At 45.6% G+C, this 22847-nt stretch overlaps 5 protein-coding genes across 6 annotated transcripts; all 5 read left to right on the top strand.

The window, feature by feature from the left end:
* Nucleotides 1-190: 190 nt before the first annotated feature.
* Nucleotides 191-4103, top strand: LOC128886222 (longitudinals lacking protein, isoforms A/B/D/L-like). Its single transcript, XM_054140925.1, has 3 exons — nucleotides 191-331; nucleotides 733-843; nucleotides 2425-4103. Exons 2-3 carry the CDS (start codon nucleotides 771-773, stop codon nucleotides 2694-2696), a joined length of 345 nt encoding a protein of 114 aa, XP_053996900.1. The 5' UTR covers nucleotides 191-331; nucleotides 733-770; the 3' UTR covers nucleotides 2697-4103.
* A 748-nt stretch (nucleotides 4104-4851) lies between these two features.
* LOC128886263 (zinc finger protein 425-like) lies at nucleotides 4852-6050 on the top strand. Its single transcript, XM_054140974.1, has 2 exons — nucleotides 4852-5062; nucleotides 5710-6050. The coding sequence occupies exons 1-2, from the start codon at nucleotides 4852-4854 to the stop codon at nucleotides 6048-6050; spliced, it is 552 nt and encodes a 183-aa protein (XP_053996949.1).
* A 5-nt stretch (nucleotides 6051-6055) lies between these two features.
* On the top strand, nucleotides 6056-9795 carry LOC128886217 (zinc finger protein 771-like). Of its 2 annotated transcripts, none has more exons than XM_054140919.1 (2): nucleotides 6056-7036; nucleotides 7235-9795. In XM_054140919.1, exons 1-2 carry the CDS (start codon nucleotides 6967-6969, stop codon nucleotides 7645-7647), a joined length of 483 nt encoding a protein of 160 aa, XP_053996894.1. In that variant the 5' UTR covers nucleotides 6056-6966; the 3' UTR covers nucleotides 7648-9795. The 2 variants fall into 2 exon arrangements, with proteins under 2 accessions (XP_053996894.1, XP_053996893.1); XM_054140918.1 differs by having other exon boundaries at nucleotides 7229-9795.
* Nucleotides 9796-10877: 1082 nt separating this feature from the next.
* Nucleotides 10878-12780, top strand: LOC128886219 (zinc finger protein 595-like). The gene is made up of 2 exons (XM_054140921.1): nucleotides 10878-11432; nucleotides 11947-12780. Exons 1-2 carry the CDS (start codon nucleotides 11345-11347, stop codon nucleotides 12264-12266), a joined length of 408 nt encoding a protein of 135 aa, XP_053996896.1. The 5' UTR covers nucleotides 10878-11344; the 3' UTR covers nucleotides 12267-12780.
* Nucleotides 12781-14971: 2191 nt separating this feature from the next.
* On the top strand, nucleotides 14972-16567 carry LOC128886256 (zinc finger protein 358-like). Its single transcript, XM_054140957.1, has 2 exons — nucleotides 14972-15158; nucleotides 16269-16567. Exons 1-2 carry the CDS (start codon nucleotides 14972-14974, stop codon nucleotides 16565-16567), a joined length of 486 nt encoding a protein of 161 aa, XP_053996932.1.
* The last annotated feature ends 6280 nt before the right edge of the window (nucleotides 16568-22847 follow it).

Genomic DNA, 22847 nt, shown 5'->3' with positions numbered 1-22847 from the left:
TACTAACAACGTCGGTTGTCTTTATTTCAGATGCTGGTCAAAGGTCGTCGTCCTTCTCGATCGTCTCCGCATGGGTCACGACGAGAGGAAACGTTTGCCACTGTTCGGAGCTAACTTCGCAACGTAAACACGCATCGTCTTTCGTCGACGAGTGTACGCACAGTGACACGACTTCGTCTCATCGCAGAGGTTGAGTGATACTTGGCGTTATCGCGAAGAAGGAAAGGTAACGCGAATCGATCCACTCGTTCTTTCGATGGAACGAATTCGTGTTACCTGACGTACGGAATCCTTCGTTTTTTGTATCTGTGAGAATGAATAAAGATCAAAGGTAGTTGAATGTTACTCGTTACGCATACGTCTCTTAGAATGGGCCTGGGTTAGGAGGACTTACGTACGCGACACATTGCGTCGAACCGATCTAATTTGCTTTTAAATGTTTTGCCAGTTGTCGAGCTTGTTCGCGTTGGTATCTTTCGGGTCAGATTCGGTAATTACGTCGTCCGAATCGAAAGATAGCACGATACGGCCTGTTTTTCAAACGCCATTTAACAATAGACTCGTCGCTGACTTTGGTTGCTTCCCCATCCAAACACGGCGAGTAACTCTTGTCTCGCGGCACGAGAGAAAGAGAAATCCATATGAAAATTACCGCTGTTATATGTGTCGTCGAGCCTCGTACTTGTTCGTGTGAAATTTCACTTACCTAGAAAACTACCGTGTAATTTCCAGTGATCTTCAACCTGACTACTTTGCCCTACGTGGCGACCATGGCCCCGGAACGAAGATGGAGGCGCTGCAACACCAGCGGCCTGTTTCCGCCGGCGAACACCACGTCCAGAGGTAACTTCGATTGCCCCAAGTGTCAGAAGACGTACAAATGGTATCGAGGGCTTCACAGGCATTTGAAATACGAGTGCGGTAAGGCGCCGCGTTTCAAGTGCCCGCACTGCATGTACACCGGAAAACACAGGTCGCACGTCTACTCGCACATCAAGAGCAATCACAGCAATCGTCCTGTTTACGCTCTGGACACCCAACAGCCCTGAATTAGTCGTTCTGGCTACAGCTAGTCCCCGACTTACGTGAGCCCTCCGCTCTCACGTAACTTCGGATTTACGTCAATTTCTTTTCTGGTGCAATCGTTTACGTTTTAAGGTACCTTCGAGTTCGCCCGAGTGCAAAGACGTTTACGCGGTTTAGGGACATTTTCACGAGTATGTACACTCGGGCCCGAGCTTAAGTAGCTTTTATAAACTCTACACGGTGTACGAAATAAGACTACGGTGTGATTCGACGAAGTACGCTTTCATTTCTTACGCGCTACTCTGGCTACCTCGCCACTGTCCGCGAATGAGATATTGTTTCTTTAACGATATGTATACACGTCAGGGGCATAGTTGCAATAATTTACTAGTCACGTAAAGATCTTACAAGGGAGGTGTTCGGGAAATTGTCCGTCGCGGATGTCGGGGACGGTATGTTCTCGCGAATTTTTTCACGACGAGCACGCGCCGCTCGAACGGGTCAAAGAAGTTAGTATCGAAAGCACGCTTCGAAATGTACCACGGATAAAGCGAAGTATACGCGATCGAAATCGAGACTGTCATCCAGCTGTCCTGTAACATTGTTTTCGTTTCTCTATCTGGATATTGTACATTTTTATTCGTAGCTACTGTATAGAAAATAAACTTCCTCTGCGACAGAAAGGACTTAGTTCTTCCACCTTCGATGTTAGTTGTTTCTTAGCAGGTGGCTCGCAAATAAAGTCTCGAGCCGTGCCCATCGAAAACCTTCCTTCCACATCATTCTTTCCACCCTAACGTTTTTCCTTTTTCCATTTAACTATAAGAAATCTTTACTTTGTTCACTGATATCATTGGCATCAAAAGTGGCAAAAGTAATTTCCCCAAATATAATGTTCACCGTTACACGCTTTAACCTCCTGGTCCTCTTCAGGAATAAATTTAATAAACGTTCTTCTTCTTAACACGAAACTCTTGATAAAGACCTCGGTTTCGTTCTCTATCCCTGTACTGTACTGTAATTAAACATCCCAGCTGTGCGACTTAGAATTAACCACACTTGAGAGTTTATCCCGCGTCGCTTTTATGCCGTTGTTAACCTTGCGTGTTCCTCGCGATCCAGACCACACGCGCTCGTCTTATCCTCCTAGCTCTTTGCACTCCATCGATCAACGGCGGACACGTTCGACACGCATTTTATTCATGGTAGTACGAACCAAACGAACGAAGAAAGTTTTGCCATTTCAGAAAGGTCACCGAAAAAGTGCCTCGAAATTGCTAGACGATTATGTTAGACAAACTTTCGGAGTGCAAAGGGTTAGAACTTCAAGGACCACGAATTTCCTCGTTGAATCGAGAATCCGTCGACTAACTGCTCCGAAATCTTTCTCTTTTTCAGATTGGCCGACGAACAGCGGTGGCACCTGCCAAAGCTCGAAGCGAGCCTACGATTACAATAATCGTAACCGTCATCCATGTCCGATGTGCTTCCGCAGCTACAAGCACCGTAGCCACATGATACGGCATTACAAGTACGAGTGTGGTAAGGAGCCTCGTTTCAAGTGTCCGCACTGCATGTACATCGGCAAACACAGGTCGCACGTCTATACGCACATCAGGAGCAATCACAGCAATCAGCCAGTTTACGCTCTCGACACCCTGCAGTTCTAAGTCGTTCCTTCGGCTCGCGCAGCGTCGAATGTGAGATTTACAGACCCCTCGGACTGTGCGAGGCCCCGAGGAATATTCCCGACAGGAAACAGAGAGTCGAGGATGAGAAAAATGAGTATCATTTTTTTCACAGAATGGTATAAAAATGTGTAAACGTAGGAATCCAACGTTGAACTTCACTTGGAGTACGTATGGAAGTAATTCGCAACATCAGAGGACCCCAGTCCGTACCTTCATTCGATCCTGAATCCGTTTCCGAAGTATTGAAACGCATCGAAAACAGCCTTCGTGTATACCAGCCTCGACGAAGTTCCAGCAAGTTTCTTCGAAGCTGGTGTGCTACGAATAAAAACAGAGTACTACAGTACTGTCTCTCTGCAGCAACTCGAGAGGCGGGTAGGTGAAATTTAAGCGGTATCTTTAGCTCTCTTGGTTCTGTGTATATCGAGACAAAGATGAGAAACACCGACGGGAACGTGTTTCAAGCGGGGTCTTACTGTATACTTAAACTTCGCCTCGTTTGTTTTCACCAGACTTCATTTTTTTTTCCCGTCATCACGGAGAAAAACTTAGCTTAGAGGAAACACTATCTTCTCTTGCGATCCCTTGAACGACTAATACGTACAACTGAAAATACGAAGTATACATACATATATATTCCTTAACCTACATAAATACTCTTTATGTGCAATCGCATAGCAATCTAGACGTTCTAATTCTAGCGACGTTCGTGCGTCTGTAGCTGTACGGAGTACCAATTTGACCCAACGGGTCTCGTGCGTTGAAAGAACAACAGCGATGGTCCAGGAGACGACGTACACGATAATTGTCACTGTAGAAACTTCCATTTACGCGAATACAACAGTTCTATAATGATAAAGTAGACTCACTAGTAGCTGCGACAGTTCGAGAGACAGTACTGTACATGCGACCGAAACCTCGATACTTTTCGCTAACGAATAATTTTCGTAACGACACTACCGTCCCTCTCCCCGCACAATTTTCGTTGTAACCTTGTTCTTTTCTCTCGATACTGTACATTTTTATTCGTAGCGACTGTATAGAAAATAAACATCCTTAGCGTTAGAAACGGCTCAGTCTTTCCACCTTTTTATTGCGAATCCATATTTGTAATAAATAACAGCAGATCGTTCGCGATCGTTAGCATTTTTTCCCAGAGTTTTGTTCGTCTACTTCGTCTTTGTGCGTCCTCCAGACCTCGTTTCCTCGTTTCTCACCTTGGACTGTACGATAGTTTATCGTTGAATCCTCGTGACGTAACTAACCACGCTTGAACGCTTCCTTATTCCAAGGATCAGGACATCCTGTTAGGACTTCAAGGCCAATCGAAGGACCACGAAGCTCTCGCTCGTCAGAATCTCCCGACTAACTGTCTCGAAATCTTCTTCTTTTTCAGGTTACAAGGGCCACTTCCGTCATCGGTGTCCGAAGTGTAATCGCAGCTACAAGCATCGTAGCAACATGACGCGTCATTTCAAGTACGCTTGCGGAACGCCTCAGAGGTTCGAGTGTCCTTACTGCAAGCACCTTTTGCGTCAGCGCACGCACGTGTGGACGCATATACGCAACCTACATCCCGATTGCGAGCTCTACTGCCTGGACACCGTGACGAACGCGAGGATCAATCATCCGGACAATATGATCTCGCTGAAATCCGTCCAATTTTCCTTCTCGTCTTAAGACTCGTTAACTTGTAAACGTTAAACAGACAATCTTACGTGTTTTTCGAGAGTCCAATGTATCGAAAATAAAGTGTCGATTATTTCGAGTCTGCGCAGGTTCAGTGTTTGGTACGCGGTGGCGTCCGACCATATGTGAAAAATCGAGGCTAGAGATTCGCATATATTTGGGGTCGGCGACGAATTCGTTCCAGGATTGCGTCTTGTATGACATATGTTCGGTCACCGATCATCGAAGCGGTGCTTCGATCCGTTTACGCAACGCGTCCGTCGAAAGCTCCATCGAATCCAGGAAGAACACTGAGTTTTAGGTATCCGACGAGAAATTGTCGTGGGTTACCATTAACCTTCTATTTCTCTTTGTGTTTGTTTCAGAGTGCGGTAAAGGGGTGACGAGAGTCGAGCGGTTTCACGGCCGTTCGGGAAGAGAGTTTATGATCATCAGGCGTAACGGGATGTACGAGTGTCCCAGTTGTCACAATCCGTACAAATGGAAGAAATCGATGCTGTCGCACCTGAGGAATCAGTGCAAGCAACCGCCGCGATTCGAGTGTCCCCACTGCGCGATGAAGAATTACCAGAAGGCGCACATGATCCGACATCTGCGCGTCCATCATCCGCAGCTCGCGCAAATGTTCTGGGACCGAAAGCTCAACAATTTCTTTCGTCTCTAACTCCCCGCTTGGCCCTCGTTAATTTAACTGTTGCTCGCAATAAAGCTCGCCGATGAACTCCAGTCGAATGAAGTTTGTCTTTCCCGTGTTCTATCTTTCGTCGTACCACACATAAACGGACAGTTACTGTACACTTGCTTTAATTATTCCTTCGATATTTTTCAGCTCGACAACCATCGGTACTACTTCTAAAGGATGCATGGATGAGTAAACACTCGTTTTATTTTATTTTCGAGCAGTTTCAATGTAAGGGCTAGCTACTCTTGGGAACGAGCTTAGACACACCGAGCAGGAAAGTAAGGTTTATTTTGCGTTCATCGTTTTGCAGTAGACCACGAATTTTTATCATTTCTTTGTTCGACACAGAAACGATTTGTCGTGAATGCCTAACTTATACTTGCGCGTTTGAGCTTGGAGCGATCGAGGAAACGGTAGCAAACGCGCGTTCCGCCGAGTGCAGCATGTTTACGGTTCTTCGGCAAAGTCCGAGAATGCGCTTGGCTGTTAGGTCTGGGCTGATTCAAGAGCGTTGCATTCGGTGGAATCCGTTTGTTCGATGAGCTCGCAGCCATCGTTGATCGATCTCGCTCCTAGCGACCGAGAGTCATGCTGTTCAGCATCTACATCTCCGTGTTTCAGGATACCACATCCTGCCGCTTCCGTTCGGACAGAGCATGAGCTACAAGAGCCGATCGGGATCGATCGGAAAACGTAGCTTGGAAGTGCGACAAAACGTGAAACGGAGAGGCCTGAAGATGAGTCCCAGCGACAAGAAGAAACCGTTCCAGTGTCAGAAGTGCGGCCGCGGGTTCACCCTAAAGAGAAACAAGGATCGTCACGTGAACTACGAGTGCGGTCACGAGCCGAGGTTCCAGTGTCCTTACTGCGGTCTCCGTAGCAAGCAAACGTCGCCTGTGTACGCCCACATCAGGAAGAAGCATCCGGAAGAGGAGGTGTTTATCTTCGACATGAAGCTCTGAACTCCGAAGATCACGGAGAACCGTTAACGCGCGTCCCTTCGGGTAGAGAATGTCTCGGATAAATAAACTTAGATGTTGCTTTACGTCTTCGCTCGCTTTCAGCGGAGGTGTGTACCCCTCCGACGCACGCGCTCATCCTGAAGATCTATCGTCGACCTACGTGGAGACTCCAAGACTTTACTCTTAGGATACTATATCGATGCTTGAGAATCTTTAACGAACGAGTCGCCACATCCTTGTAAAGTTGCAAGTAAACAGGAATTTTTGGATAAGACACTTAACCAACAAAAAGAAAAAGAACAAAAAAAAAAAGGAACTGTCCGTTGTAGTTTACTCTTTCTTCTATCACTTACACGTAAATCCTAGCTAACGCGCGCACACGTAACCGTACAAGTCAGGCATGTCCACGGGGAACTACCCTACCATGCCATAGCGAAACGAAGGTGTTGAACGGATCGTGGATTTCGCGTCTGTTTGGCAGCGTTGGGCAAAGAATCGACCAACGTCGTTTACGGTTGCCGACTAGTCAGATAATTATGGACGAGTGTCCGAAGTAGTCAGCCCAACTCTGCTGTCCGGGCATTTCACTTATAAAGTAGAAGACTATATGCTAACTTCCACTGATATATATTAAGCTGATGTTGTGATATACGTATACCAAGACAGAGTAGAGGAAAGTGTCCGAGCTCCGGAGCTCGGTATGGACATGCCTGGTGCGAGTAATCGATTCTTCTGCGTTCTTAAGTAATCGTACGGTCAACCAGGACACGCCATGGATCTCATCACGCGAAGACTGCTGCCGCAACGATTTTGTTTTTTTCATAGATTTATTTATCATTGCCGTAGACTAAGAGGTTGATCCTTGCTGTAGACACTAGTATAACAAAGCGCGTTAAAGTCGTTTTCGAGTCGCGCTATGATTAATCGTGGAACGATTGAAATCGGTTCGACGTTATCGTCTCGAAGATCATCCGCAATTTATCAAGGTATCTTTCTTTTTCCGTTAAAGCTCGTGAGTCCGAAGCATGCGATCCGATCCAATCGATGAACGTTCCCGACAGGAGTATCCCCGATTTCTCGATCCCTCCTCCGATATCTCTCTGATCACTCTCACAATTTCTCTATCTCTGTATCTCCCATCGACGACGCTTCCACCGATTAACAGACCGATTTTGAAGTTTCAGGTTTCTATGCTGCGGCGCCACAGTTGGATCTAAACTTCGTTTTACAATCTTGCAAGGCGTTCGAGAGCGATGCCAACAACAGGGAGGCTGGCAGCGAGGGGGATTCCGGTGGAGCGTCCATACCGAGGTCCCTGCCGAATTACTATTCGCAGGACAGAGTGAGGAACGCCTACGCCAAGGGTTCGTTCGCCGATTGCTTCAGGAAGCCGTTCGGTTGTCCCAAGTGCGGACGATGTTTCACCGTCAAGGGCAACATGACCAGGCACCTAAAATACGAGTGCGGCCAAGCGCCGAGATTCCAGTGTCCTTATTGCGAGTTCCGTAGCAAGCAAACGTCCAACGTGATGTCTCACATCAGAACCAGGCATACCGGCCAGAGAGTGTACGTGGTGCATCTCAAGTACGAGAATTGAACTTGCAGCGCGCACCGGACCCCCGTGGCCCGGAAGCTTTCGCTTAAGAACGTTACCAGAGTCGAGATTTATCTCCGCATTATCTTTAATCATTCCTAATGAACGATGATGGTGGCGTACGAAGGGTGTTTAACAAAAGTATTCACATTTTCTTAAACACCCAGCAAAAGTCGGGAACGATATTTAAGACAATCGATCGCTCACCGCGATACGGTTATCCGCCTTCGAGAGACTAGATCTCTGTCCCTTCCAAGATCTCTGTCGTCGTCCTCTCTCGGACTTCCGGAATCTGCTCGTGTGGCTAAACGGAAATGGAACTGTGCCATCGAGAGTAACACATTGCGGTCGGTTACTGTTTTTGATAAGAAAACTCCGAGGACCAATATTCGTTAATTTTTAAGCAAACCCTGTCAACTCCACCTTTCGACTCCAGTTCCGAGTCATTCGCAGAACCCACGAATGAACTTGAATTCAAGGGTTAACCAACACTCGCAAAGAACTACTATTATTTTTTTTCCTAGCAAAAGTCCATAAAAGAGTACAAAAGAAATTTTAGTCGAAAGTACGTGGAAGAATTCCACGTATAAGTTCCTTCCTTTCCCGAATTTCCCGAGAAGGTAAACGGGGAATGCTCAAACATTTTTCTGATTTGCGAGAAAATATGTAGTAGCGTTAGATCAGCTTAATACTAGTCTCGAAATAAATTGTCAAGATCGGAGGAAGGAATCGCAAAGTGTTAACCGCGATGCTGATCGCACGGTGAAACGTAAGCCACGCGAGATTACGGACCCGACTCGATTAAGCAAATAATTTCGTGTATATACGTACTTACATACATACATGCATATACATATATACATATATATATATATATATTTTTCGTTGTTGACAAATTTTTAAAATGTTTTATAAAATTAGAAGAAGCGATCGTTTTATGAGATGTGGGACAGGGCGATGCTCAAGCGTGTCTCGAACCTCGGTTCGGGAGACCGGTTTATTAGTTGTCTGTGCGTTACAATTTTTCCGTGCTTCTAGGAAAGATCATTCCTCGTTGAATGAACAAAACAAAAGGCGTGTTTTAAGTACAAGTGCATTTAAAGTTCCAATGAATATACGTACGGTTAAGGAGCACGAACGTTTTCGATTCCTAGGCGCCCTAGATGGAGCTGTATGTTTTCTAAAAAGAAGTAACGATATCGATAAGAAATTAATTATGGTAACGACACCTTCGATGTTCGTAATAGCGAAACGAATATAAATGCACTTCCGTCTGTCGGGATCGAACGAGTCGCAGTCGCGCGCGTGACGTGCTTGGAGAGATTGTGCGAAAAGACGAGTGCATGTTTGTTGGATATGTTAAAAGTTGTTTCGAGTAAATGTTACGTCCGTTGCGTTGCGTTGTGCGTTGCATGGAAGAGGCATGGTAAAACGTTACCCTCGTACGGTACGTTTTCTATTATAAAGACTGAAGCGCTACCAACCGAAGTAAGAAGGCTAATATATACGTGGTACAGGGTGAGGCGGTCGGGACAAACGTTATGGATTGATTTTTTTTTCTCTTTTTTTTTTTTTTTTTGGTAAACGTTACGTCGATGGAGGACATCACGAAGGAACTTCTTCAGCTGTGGAGAGACTGGACGTTAGACCGGTGAACAGGCACAGATCGCTTAAACCGAAGACCAAGGTGTACGGCGGTGAAAACGGTTCCGATCGTATCGAACCGTTTCGAAAAACCAAAGGCGTCGTTGCTCTTCGTCTCGCGGCGAAGATGTTGTTTTTCTTTTACTTTTTTTTTTAAGTTTTTATTCCTGTTGCTCTAATTGCACCTAGACGTTTGACGTTAGTGGCCGACTGTTTTTGTTGCTGTGATATAATTAACGATGTAGTAGAAGATAAGTACGTTTTTAAATGTGCGCCTGATTTAGATCGGGCTAGAACCACGTTTATGAGACGGGATGCGCCGTACGAACCGAAAAAAAGTTGTTCTTTCTAATCGTTTCGTTCGGGATTACGGACCCACACGGATATAAGTGTTCGTGAAATAACATTTCGATGTCTCAACAGTTACTATTCCTCATTTTCCACGATGTTTTGTGATCGTATATCGTCGCTGTGGAATTGTAAGATACAAATAAATCGATGTTCAAATACCTCATGTACTCTACGTACGCTTGATGACGGGTGTCTTGTTTTCGAATAACTTTTCTATCTCTCATTTTTTTTTTTTTTTTTTGTGTAAATTGCTCTCCTCTGTTTTTTTTTGTGAAGCTTGTGACAAAGGGAACGGCGATCTTCCGCTCTTACAGTATTTTTGTTTTCACCGATCCCGACAAATCTACGAAAATCCCTGGCAGTTGGGCCGCGCTTCGTGTCTTACCTTGGCAACGAATCTTCCCCAAGTTTCCTAATCTCCCAAGGATTACGTTCCTCGCTTCCTCTGTGCTTGTCCGCAGGGCGGTTTCCCTCCACCCCAGCGATCCCCTTCTTCCAGGGCAACGACGTTACGGTTTAACGATGATTAACGAGGCGAACTGTGAGGTGTGATTAGAAACGGTTGTCGGTGAGAGCCTTTCTAAGGAAGCTTGTTGGCGAAATGGTTGGAACGGTGGTTCACGAGTCCGTGTTTGCTTTCAGATATGAAATGCTGGCAGGACCTGGCTACGACGAGGCTGGGAGGACTTGGTCCCGAAGCGCCCGACGACCGTTTAGTTTACGAGCCACGGAAGATGCTGCATTACTGTCCCAAATGCAATCGCGGTTTCACGTTAAAGGGCAACCGCAACAGACACTTCAAGTACGAGTGCGGCCACGAGCCCAGATTCAAGTGCCCCTATTGCGAATTGAGGAGCAAACAAACCTCGCAGATCTATTGTCACATTAGGAAGAAACATCCGCACGAGACGGTCTTCGTGATCGATCTGAAAGTCTAAATCGATTCGCGGACAATACGTGGGAACGTATTCAAGCGGTTCCCATCGATAGATCGAGACCATGCACGCTTTATCGTTAACGCATCGCACTTTATTCAGGAGTAAAGCAATAAACGTTCTTTCCACGATGCATCGCGGTTGTTCGCACAGCATCTCGACGAGTCCAGAGCTTGTTTCAGGGCATACTCTCATCCTCGGATAATTAAAACGAAATCGGGTCTTCGGTTATCCGAGGAAGGTCGTATAACTCGAATAAGGTTGTGAGCTGGACGTTCGTAGGATGTTTAGGATAACCTTGATATCGATATAAAAAGAAGAGTAGGTAGTACCTTAAAACCGCGTGGATAAATATGTTTAGGAAGTAATTGTTTCCTAGAATCGTCTAAAAAAACTATTAGTAAACATTGTAATTTTTTAACTGGACGAAGCTATTCTTCTGATTTTTTATCATTAAATGTTATTACGTGAGCGTAGATATAAATACGGCATGAAAAATAAAGGCATAAAAATAAGTAAAATGTAATAGCGTAAGAGCTAAGGTGCAGCCGGAATTTAATCTTAGATTCTGTTCTGTGCGCGTACTTGATCGCTCCTGCTTATGGGGAATCGGTTCGTTTAAGTTATTCAACAAGAATCTCGTTCTTCTCTGCAAAATAAAAGAATTGCATTGCATGAAAAAAAAAATATATAACCCAGGAGAATTATTTATTTTCTTGTTCTAATACAATTTTTAACTTTTTTATGCACAGAGAACAACTTTTCTACCGATGCTTTCGTTATGGGAACTGACAACAAAATTTTCGTTACGTTATTTTCACGTTAAGCAAGTGTACGAAATCCGTCAGTGTCATTCGAGTAAGTATTCATTAAATTAACAGTGCAGTTATCGAATACGAACTTTGGGGAGTAGGGATCCCCAATGCTCGCAATTGGGGAACCTCTGAACTCGGAATAACGAGTCCAACTACCGAACTCCGGTAATTTTAAAAACATTTCGATATAATCTAGATCGAGTTTTTCGAACACTGACGATTCGGACTCCCATTTGATCGGGGCCCCGGGCAGAGATGTCTTTTTTGGCTCTAGGATAATCCGCTATCGCGGCGATCGGTGCAAAAAGCAGACATCGTTGGCGAATGGACCCTAAGCGCTGCTTCCTTACTCTTCGCGAGGAGTAACTCCTCTCACTTGGCGATTCGTCGTTGGCGAGAACGATACTCTTCCGTTTGGTGCTCTCGGAAGCGTATCGTTGTTGCCGATGACGTATCGCAAAGACGGATGCTCCCGACGAACCTACGAATCTAACCCTGTCACGTTTCCCCGTAATCAATTCATCGTTTCGCTAACCGTTCCGTTTCTTTGATTTCAGTGGACCCCACGTCTCGTATGCTGTACGGGAGCGGTTACACCGGCAATCTGTACCGGAAGGCACGGAAATTGGAGACGTCGGAGGTCGTCTTCAGATCGCGTCGACTCAGATACAGCAGGAAGGACCACGTGTGCCCCAAGTGCGGGAACGGTTACACAGTGGCGAAAAGTCTGAACCGTCATCTCCGTTACGAGTGCGGCGTCGCGCCGCGATTCAAATGTCCTTACTGCGGCAATCGTGGCAAGCAGAGGGCTCACGTGAAGGACCACATACGTAGAATACACTCGGGTCAACGTGTCTACATCATCGACTCGCCCTGATCGTCGAGGTGTCAAGCTCGTTGATTCGACCGTTTCCCAGTTTTTCTCTGTTCGTCGCGCGTTTCCTTCATAGGATTCATCGCGCACCTAATCGGGGCTGCTCGTAGGGGCACGGAACGCGCTCGTAGCGTCGCATGAATTAATCTTTGACTACCGAATCGCGTCGATTCGGGAGAAGAAATCTTCTTTGTTTGAAAAGAAAACCATTTCTATTGGGCTACGAACGTGTTCCATCGCGCTGCTTGCCGACGCCGGCCGTCTGGGCACCCGACGCGTTGCACCCTCAGCCCCTGACAGCGATAAGTTCACGAGGAATTGTGCTGTTGCAGACTTTAAGGCCGTCGATGTTACTTCGAACCTCGTTGGAACATGGCGCTGTCCACGATGGCCTCTTTTTCTCCGTTGAATGTTTCTCATTGGTTCCATGCTGTATTAATTTTGTATACGATTCACGAACAACGCTGGTTACAACCGTTCTTTTGTACATATGATCGAATAAAAGCATTCCAACGATGCTACTGTGGATTTGAAGAGTGCAGCGGTGCCCGAGGTTGGTCGCGAATTTCAGGAATCGAGTTTTCGTACTTCGTGCCGAGATCTCGCGTTTATTTCGATTTATTTTGTCACGCGCTGTTTCTTCGTTCCTCCAAACATTTTTCAGTTCTCTCGACGACGATATACGGATTCGCGACAGCTTTCAGCGACCAGGTGACGGGATAATAACTCGCGGGAAAGTAACTCGATCTCTTTCGTAACGATTAAACAGACAAAAAAAGAAATCTTCCATCCCATAACTTTTTTGTTTTTCCATTTATTGCCCGGCCGGTCACAAAACACGTCTTCGAAGATTCTAATTCCTCGTTTGTTTGATCTTTCTTCTTTTAGACGTCAAGAGAATCAAAATCGAAGCAGACCTGGAGAACCTGTGCTCGGTGGTGATGGAAGAGAAGAGGGACTTCGATTACGAGGAAGAGAAACCTTTGAGCTCGAGAAGACGAAGAACCAACACCCTCAGGGACATCGAGAGGCACACGTGCTCCAGGTGCTCCAAGAGTTACATTCACGCCTGGCATTTAAAGAGGCACACCAAGTTCGAATGCGGCCAGGAACCGAAAGTCCAGTGTCCTTACTGCGCAGCCCGGATGAAGCAACGCGGTCACGTTTACAGACACATCCGCCAGTGCCATCGCGGTCAGAACGTCTACGTGATCGATCTCAATTAGCGATCTGCGCGTCTACCTCGTTTCTCGCGCGCTCCATGTTCCTGTTTATCGCTGAAACCTGCTCGCATAAGAGAGCGGAGAAGCGATCATTTTTCGCGGACTCGAAACTTACGTGTCATTTATCGTTCGAGACGTTAAACTCCCGATTAGGAGACAATCGAATCGACTGCTGTGTGCAATGTTTGTAGAATATGGTTAACGATGCGACGTACGGCGAACGACGTCTTTCCCTTTGGAGAAACTAAGGGGCCTCTTTACCGTAAACGCGTGAACAATGATTTTTGAGGACTCGATATTCTGCACGACGTTTATCCCTCTGTATCTTCTTCTACCCGTTTCTATCCTCCTTTTGTCCATTTACTGGTTCGTGGAATGGTCTGGAAAAAGATACGTGGTTATATTTGTTACAGAATCGTTGAAACTATTTTTACACGAAAAGAAGAAAATAACCAAAGTTTGTCGAAGGTAGGGGGACCCCTTATCCAAGCAAGGCTCGTTACGAGAGGTTCCGTCGCAGAGGCAGAGTACTTCAGACTATTTTACTTAAAGTTATCATTTTTTATTAATCCGTTCTGTTACCATAATTTTATTGTACGCATTACGTGGACGAAAAAGTATTAGAGAGAATAAATTCCAAATAAGAACACGATCGATTGTTTCTGTAAGTAGCGATACACTTTACGTTGCTGCGTTCTCATTGCTCCATCCCCTTCTATCGTGTACGATTGTTCTGTTGATAACGTGTTGCGATGTCGGTTTGATCGCGGAGCGGGACGAGATTTCTAATTGGACACGTTCGATTTCAGGTACGCGTCAAAGCACGTTGCGTAACCTCAGGACGGATGCGTCGCGGCGGCGCGCAGGGATCCATGGATCGGTGCAGAATCTCTGTCTGAGAGTCGGCGAATCATCGGCCAGTTTCTGTCCACAGTGTTCCGCCAAGTTCGATCAGTTGCGCGATCTTCGCGCGCACATGATGCAAGTTTGTAAATTAACGTCGAAGAAGATATGCCCGTACTGCGACGCCCAGGCGAATGCCTCCGACGAGATCCATCGACACATCAGAAATCGTCATCCCAGCATGCGCCCCGCCGTTTTAGAGGTGTACAATATGCAGAGAAATTGAACGACGAGAACATTCCTCGAGAGAAACACCTTCATCGAGGCTCGTTTCTGCTATTTTCATACGTTCCTTTTTTTTTCTTTTCTACTCGAATAAATGCTAGATCGTTCCTTTCTCGAGCAATCTGTAAACGCGTCAATGCGGTTTGTATATTAAAATATTTAAAAACCTGTGTGTCGTGACGATTAAAGGATGTTTTAAATGGTAGTTGGGTTTCTTGTCTGACAAAGCATCCCCCAATTCGAAGCGTTTGCACGTTCATGGTCAACTAACGTCCCCCGTTTTCTTCTTCCTTGTGACTTGCAGAGTTTCCGTGCGTGGTTATTCCGAAGAGATACCAGGGGGACTGCGGCTACCCGATGATGCCCCTGATCAAGAACCTGGCGAACTTCTGGGTGTCCAAACGTGTCGACTTTCCGTATCGATGCGAGACTTGCGGCAAAGGTTACCAGCATCGCGCCACTTTGGTCAGACACACCAGGCACGAGTGCGGCAAGGAGCCGCAGTTCAAGTGTCCCTACTGCGCTCACAGGACCAAGCAACGCGGCAACCTCTATCAACACATTCGAACTAATCACCCTGGCAGAAACGTCTTTTCCAGCACCATTTAAACTAACGAATCCGTTTCGTTTCCGCTTTCTTTTTAGCACTGGACGCGTTTGCGGAACCGTGTATACTCGATGGAACAAACTTAGCGACGCTATGCTCGTAAATCGACCCAGAAATTCTGACTGGATACTTTCTACTGGATGTTCTCGCGTAGTTATCCAGAAAGAAGATCGAACGCTAGATAAAGTCGTTGTATTTGTTCGATATACTGTATAGCGATTCTCGGATAACTGGAACGATCCTCATCACTGTGTTCATTTAAACCGATCCGTTGACTTGTAGAGAGCTGCGATAAAATACTCACGTCATATAAAATGTTAAATCTTCGAACTTTCTACTGTTAATCGTCTTTGTTACTCGAGGCTGGAGGTACGGAGAAACTTCATATCGCTACAGTTATCCGAGGATTGATGCATCTCACGCGATATACTTTTCTTGCGTTCCAAGCGAACGTTCCAAAGTTCCAACGACTAAATAAGTTTCAAACAATTCGCTTCACCTGCGCAAAGTTTTTGATTCCCTGCTCGAGAACCACCTTTCGGTAGATGCCAACGCGTAGGCAGATGTAAGTTATAGAAAGATCCTTTGTCGAGCTTAAGTCGTCGGACGAAATTCTGTAACGCGATAGAGTAACCCTATCATAGGGTAGACATTCGATAGGAGAATTTGCATCGTTCGAGAGTAAAATCGAGCGATCGCTCGACCTCCGCGCGATCGCACGACACGTGTAAATCTATCCGTGCGTCTGTAGGCATGTGCCAAATTTCACGACAAATAAAGAGCAACGTTTGTAAAGCATTTGGACATACACACATCGCTGTTCCAACGCATATATTGTTCTTGATCCGTTCTCCTTTGTGTACGTCGAGGCGTTTTCATCGTTTTATTTGGCTTGCATCTGGTCCAGCCGTCTGGTCGCAAATCGCAGATACCTAGACGAGACGGCGCGTTGCATTGTACCGTTTTTCGAGAGACGAGTGCTTCCCGAACGCGTTTCGCGCGCAAACGCGCTTTAACGAGAGATTGTTATTCTTCCTTTTTTTCCAGATCTATCGTGGTCCGGCTATCATTACCACGGCGGAACGGTCGACGAACGTAAGATACCGTTAACGTCGAATACCGCGAGCTCGAAGATACCGCAGAGATCTAGCAGCTGCTTGGACAAGAAACCGGGTTGCTTCAGGTGTCCCAGGTGCAACAAAGGCTATCGTTGGCTCAGGAACATGAAGAACCACCTGAGAATCGAGTGCGGGAAAGACCCGAAGGAGTGTTGCCCGTACTGTCCTCATAGAACGAAATACAAGAGCAGCTTGCAGAAGCACATCCTACGCATTCACTTCGGATGATAAGCGAGAAGGTCTCTACGCGACCGTTAGTGATTACCTCGTTGCATTAGTGATTGAAATCGATAAATCGCGCGCGTGACGAGTACCAGAGTGGTCTTCTAAGAGTAGAATCGGTGGAGGGTGAAGTGTGTACATACGCATGTATATTTATATATAGTCGGACAGAGCATGTCACAAGTGTTTGATCGAATGTTTGCTCTGTAATCAATAAATTATTCATGGAACGAGAATCACGTTGATGTCCCACGACAGTCTCGATCATCCTTAACGAGACGCTACGAGCTGCGCGGCTTCTCGACGTTGTAAGGGGAGCTGTTTGCCATCGCGACAACACGCTAACTAGAATATTTGTTTCAGGTAGCAAGTACGTATGCGAGTGGTGCAGTCGACCCTTCGTCTGGTCCTCGAGTCTGATCTATCATAAGAAAATGGTCTGCGGCAAACCACCGAATTTCTACTGCACCGTCTGCGACTACAAGTCCAATTTCAAGGGAAACCTAAAGAGGCACTTGATAAGCAAACACCAAATGGAATTGCATTAGCGCCTCGTTCGTTCTGAAATCGAATTCTCGACGAACATCGAAACCCGTTACTTGTGTTTGCGATTGAACTGTGTGACTCGACGACAACCTTGCGTAATAAAGTGCATTCCTTCGAGCCCGAGATCTATCCTTCATTCGCTGAATCGTCTACGAATATTTTCGATCGTGTACGGTTTTATTCGATACGAACTATTCGGACAGAAGCGTTCCCTTATTCGAAGGAAATTGTCCGAAGAAACTCGACTACACCCACGACTCACCTTTTCTTTTCTACCCGCAGCTTTATACTACACACGGTGACATACTCGCCTTAATTAATCTGCCAAGCTATGCGTTCTATGAAAAAACGATTGTACACAAAATTTGCATGGTTTCCATAGCGTATGTATTTCTTGTGTCTTGTATTTTAAAGATATTAAGGTCAATTTTGTGTTTTCCCAATGGAATATCCTTTTACACCGGAGTTCCATGTTCGAAATTATTTCTCGGGAAATTCCTCTTTCCCTTAGGAAAGAAATTTCTGAAACAGAAAGACTATCGAACCCTGAGTGTACTTAATCATTTGCTTCGTAAACGCCAACCCGAAGATTCAACGTCGTCATAGATTTCAGGTGTTTCTTTGCTTCCGATTGGAGAGCAGGTAACTTGAGGGAACAGGATCTGCAACCGTACGCGTGAGTATTACCGCGTGCACGAGAAAGTACAGGTGTGTTAGCATCGTTGTTTCCTAGCTGCTCTTTTCGAGTAAACCGCTGATCGTTCGGACGAACGAAGGAACGCTTCTTTTTCGCGAGACTAGCGCGGGATCGAGCATCGTTGCTCCGGGATACGAGTCGGAACGATCGTCAAGGCATGCGCTTCGGTGTCTAGAAGCTACTCCCGTGCGAATCCCACGTTTTTGTTTATTCTCCCATCTCCTCTGATCGCGCACGACCTCTCCCTGCGATCGTTCTTTAACCGAAATTTCTTTCCAGATGCTCCCCTATTTCCGATCGTGAGGCCACGGCTCCACGTATGCCCCCGTTGCGGGCAAATGTACTCCTGGGCGTCAAACTTGCGGAAGCACCTCAAGATGGGCTGCGGAATGGTCACGTTCGAGACCCACTTCTCCTGCCAATATTGTCCTTACAGATCGAGGATCGAGGCCTCCTTCATCAAGCACCTGCTCTCGGTGCACAACATCAAGTAGACCGGGATACGATGAGCGGTGGATTCTTTCGCGATTTCGCGGCTGGACTCTCGTTTTTATACCGAGACGCGGGTGGAAAATCGTCGTCGGCCGATCTCTGGTCTCTGCGCGCGCGACGTAACCGAGATCTGCTGAACGATCCAGAACGGAGAAACTAGGATGGACGAACGACGAATCGATTGTTAATTAGTGTCGGTGTTTCGTGGACGTTTGGTTGTAATTGGATCAGTACCTGTAATTTATCGGTATGCGTAAGTTTCTCTGTGAACGATCGGCAAAGTGCTGCGGGAAAGGGACGCTTCGGTGCGAGGATCCGCGCCGTAATCCGTGATCGTTCCTTGAACGTGTAGCGATCTATCCGAGTGTTACATTTGCCAAACATGTTGCGACACGTGCGAAAGAGTTATCATTGGTTCACGCGATAGTGTCATTAACCCCTTAGCCGCGTCATTTTGGTGCAGGAAACGCCCTTCGCAGGTGAAATATTTCAGTATATTTATCATTAGTTGTATTTGCTCTTGAAAACACCAAATTATCTTCGTATGGTGCGTTCCGTAGTTGATGGGTTAATAAACTACCCGTGGCCATACTTAACTGAACTAAATCTAGTCTAAAGGCTGTTCCTTTTGTAACGTTTATCGACGATCGATTCTGATCCGCGGTTTCGGGACTGGTTGCGTCGTGATCGTGGACATTCTTACGAACGACCGTGGGTGTGTCTGTAGGTAAACTTTGACAACGTATGCTCCGTATCGCGCGTTGACCGTTAAATGGTACGTCGCTGACGTATCTGAAACCATTTCTCGGACCCCCGATGAATCAAATTACGTTTGATTTCCGAGGAAAGTCCAACCAAACACAAATTTTCATCTGTACATAAATATCCCTGTATTCGTAAGCGACACGATGTTGCTTTAAAACCGCAATCGATCGAGATCTGGAAACACATTTGTGCGATTTAAGTGTCAACCGATGAAAAACGTTTCATTGTCCCGAATCAGTGGTCGACGATCTTTGTCCTCGCGCGAAATCGGTAACGCGCGAATGGTAACGATAACCGACTATTTCTTACGTTGACACATGTAATTCTATTCGCGTTTGATTGTGCAAAAACTATAATTTTTCACGTTCATCGCCACGATTTTTCACCGTATCGACGAGAAAATAATCGTAGCGCGGTATACTTCTAGCATCCGGTTTTCCTACCTGTTTGATATCGAAGTGGTTGTAGTAAGGGCAAGCATGCGTTTGCGGTCTCTGTTTCCTATAGAAATTGCTAGAGACCAATGTACATAAATATCGCAATTAACATGGTAACGCGCTGTAACTATGACGTTGTACGCTCAATCGATTCTCTGGTGTCGTTCGAATAAGAAAATGCTTCTCGAGATTCTCGTTGTCGCGTTTCTGCTTGCTCGAACTGATCAGGAAATAATTTCGAAAACGAAATCGTTACTCGTGGAAAATACACGGAACGTTTGGTAGCCAATCGTACGCTATAAAATAGAATTTAATCTAGGAGGAGAACTGAAGACTAAACAAAATCACTCTTATTATTTAACTGTAAATACGGTGTGGAAAATTGCACGAGATATTCGTTGGTACGTCCTGTCAGAATAACAGCAAATCATTTCGATTGGCTTCGGAATCGTTCGACGAACAAAGATTGCTATCGACGCGACGGATTAACCCTGGGATGACTTATGGGATCGTTGCAGACCCTCCCTCGAACTTCAATCCTATCGAATTGGGTGAAAGAATAGAAAATTCTTAACGATAGCTTTGTTTAACCACTGCTGCTAGATCTTTGGCCACCTTGCAGTATTTTCAACGTGAAATAATCAATAAAAAATAAGCTGTAAATTGATATAGAAATAGGAATTCGAAGGGGATCTCAGGTGGTCCTCCTGGGGTTAAGTTTCGCGTAGCTACTCGCGCTAACCAAGTAGTGAATGTCAGACTCGTTTAATCCCATTCTTTATATTATCGCACGAACCGCGAGAAGCGAGTCGTACTTGTTATCAATGTTAGGAAGAATACTGTACGAGTCGCTTGTCTACGATGCATGGCGATCTAGTCTATCCGATCCATCCGATTCGATAGGTGCGTAGATCTATAGATCGGGCAACTATACTACGCAGTGGTTTAAGTGTCCCTGTGTAACGGTGTTCGACAGTCGATTGCTTTTTAAATAAATACCTGTGTACGTGTCCGAGTTAATGAAGAGATTCTTCGAGGAACGTCCCGTTTCGTTTTGCTTGTTATTTTGTAAACCATTTTTTTTTCCTTCTGTTTCATTGGATTTAATCCAGGGAGATATAATTTGTTTTCAGCCCAAGGGGTAACGTAGGTTATGCTCTCTGGATAACGATCTTGGAATCGGTAAGACCAGAAGCGTAATCGCCGATAACGATCAAAGATCGAGGTGATGCGACTTTAATTCGAAACTCACTCTGTACCAGAGATGAGTTCTTTCAGACTTGTCTTTTATACACCCATGAGTTGTAAATATTGATAACTCGCCAAAATTGTCGTTCGAGTTTAGCTTTACAAAATCGTTTTTGCTACTTGGCTCACCGATCTAAACTTCGCCGATCTCTTTGTTTCAGATTCGTTTCATTTCTACGATTCGACGTTGGACGACCCCTTAGGACCCTCCGAGGGGTTTCGCGGTTTCCCAGCCGACGACGACTACGTTGACCACAAGGATTGGCATACAATTTACAAGGTCGAAGACAGGGTCGAAGACGAGGACGGGGACGAAAGTGGCCACAAAGGGAGCAGCTATAGAAAGAAAAGCATGAAACGTGGCCCGAAGCGCAAATTCACCTGTTTCAAATGCTTGAAAAGCTATTTGAGAAAAGGACACTTGGCCGAGCATCAAAGAATATTTTGCGGCAAAGACAAGCAACAGTTCTGCCCGTATTGCTCGTTCCGTACATACAAGAAGTCGAACTTGAAGAAGCATATGTCGCGAAAGCACTACGAAGATATGTCCTCTTGAACTACCTGCGTTAGAGCAACGAGAAATATAAACATTTTCAAATTGCATTAACGACTATCGCTTCCAGCAGCGCTTTTCTTTTAAGTTTTGAAACATTTCATTTTGTCGTTTCATAGCATCGCCTTTTGTATCCACAAAATTTATCTTAAGAAAGAACAATAAACCTATTATCGTCATATGTTTGTCGAGAACTCTCAGGATGATCATAGATCCAACTTTGTGTCCCTTCCTGTATCGTCGTCAGCCAATTGATAACGTATCCGTGCCTATGCCGTCTCGACGTAAGTAAACGATTCTATGTCTGTTCGACTTGGACGTGTCCCGAGAAACTCTGATCGTTAACGTTCGTTGCACGATCCTCGGCAGTGTTAAGACATCTCCGGTCTTGTATACGGGCAATGACGAGTTGGACTTTGTGTTTCAGGTGAACTGGCCCTGTGGGAGGATTACCAGTCGTTCGATCCTGCAACGAGAGTCGAGACCATCGAATTTCGGTCCGAAAGGTGCTCCTACAACGGAGGTTACTTTGGTTCGGAGGGCGAAACTGGCCAAAACCTTCAGAAAGAATCCACGGATCTTCTAACGGATCGATACAAATGCTCCAAGTGTTCCAAGTCGTATCGTTGGAAGCATCACTTGGTCGAGCACGTCAAGGCTTTCTGTGGCCAAAAGAAAGCTGAGTGTTGCCCGTATTGTAGTTATAGAAGCAATCGAAAGTGGAACTTGAAGTGTCACGTGAAGAGGATCCACACTGACCTTTAAGAAGATCCGATGCCCTCGTTTAGGATTATCATCGACTCCAACGTCGACCATCTGTAAATAGTTGGTTACATTCGTTGAATTCGATTGTCGTGGACGTTTCAATCACCATGGATCGCTGCGAACTTTTTTTTACAAGAGGCGTTTTTCGTTTCTAATCGTCAGACACGGGCGAACATTTTTGTTTGTTTGTACCTACCGAGATCTATACCAGACCGATGAAAATAAATTTTTCCTTTTCTTTTCGAGAGTTTCGATTGAAACCCAGGACTGTATGTGATTGTCGTGTCATCGAACAGAGGTGTGAGATGCTTTGCAGAGGTTGAAGCTTACTTTCTCTGTTTCGTTATCAAATATACATATTTCACTTCGAATCGAATCATGAAAAGGTGAAGGCTTGAATGTTTCACAGATCCTCGAAATCGTTCTGTCTGTTTCAGTCCACTTTCTGTTGGCGGTGGGCGCGGCGTTCTCTTTAAAAATGATTCTCTTGATAACGATTGATTCGTGTTGCAGGATACTATTTTCACGACGGAAAATCGAAACTTTTCAGAAGAAGATACGGCAAAAGCGAATTCGAACATGTGAAGACGGCCGTCGAGGCCGTGAACAACGGACTATCTTTGAGGAAGGCGGCCGAGCTCTTCGGCATATCCAAGTCTGTTCTCCATCGTTACAGTAAACAAGGCCTACCGTTTCTGATGGAGAAATACGCTCGAGACGATTTCTGACCGTAAACGATCCCCGAATATTCCCTGCAGGAACTTTACCAAGTTCGCTGCGATA

This window comes from Hylaeus anthracinus, unplaced genomic scaffold, assembly GCF_026225885.1.
Source record: "Hylaeus anthracinus isolate JK02 unplaced genomic scaffold, UHH_iyHylAnth1.0_haploid 11982, whole genome shotgun sequence".
NCBI classification, from domain to species: domain Eukaryota; kingdom Metazoa; phylum Arthropoda; class Insecta; order Hymenoptera; family Colletidae; genus Hylaeus; species Hylaeus anthracinus.
The sequence above is the reverse complement of the archived record's forward strand: the minus strand, read 5'-3'. Positions and strand labels throughout refer to the sequence as shown.

Coding starts and splice junctions, on each gene's coding strand:
- LOC128886217 (XM_054140918.1), top strand. CDS start 6,967: ATGATTAATCGTGGAACGATTGAAATCGGTTCGACGTTATCGTCTCGA. Junction 7,037..7,228: donor ATCATCCGCAATTTATCAAG/GTATCTTTCTTT, acceptor CCGATTTTGAAG/TTTCAGGTTTCTATGCTGCG.
- LOC128886219 (XM_054140921.1), top strand. CDS start 11,345: ATGCTTTCGTTATGGGAACTGACAACAAAATTTTCGTTACGTTATTTT. Junction 11,433..11,946: donor AATCCGTCAGTGTCATTCGA/GTAAGTATTCAT, acceptor CTTTGATTTCAG/TGGACCCCACGTCTCGTATG.
- LOC128886222 (XM_054140925.1), top strand. CDS start 771: ATGGCCCCGGAACGAAGATGGAGGCGCTGCAACACCAGCGGCCTGTTT. Junction 844..2,424: donor GGCGAACACCACGTCCAGAG/GTAACTTCGATT, acceptor TCTCTTTTTCAG/ATTGGCCGACGAACAGCGGT.
- LOC128886263 (XM_054140974.1), top strand. CDS start 4,852: ATGTACGAGTGTCCCAGTTGTCACAATCCGTACAAATGGAAGAAATCG. Junction 5,063..5,709: donor AAAGCTCAACAATTTCTTTC/GTCTCTAACTCC, acceptor TCCGTGTTTCAG/GATACCACATCCTGCCGCTT.
- LOC128886256 (XM_054140957.1), top strand. CDS start 14,972: ATGATGCCCCTGATCAAGAACCTGGCGAACTTCTGGGTGTCCAAACGT. Junction 15,159..16,268: donor TCACAGGACCAAGCAACGCG/GCAACCTCTATC, acceptor CTTTTTTTCCAG/ATCTATCGTGGTCCGGCTAT.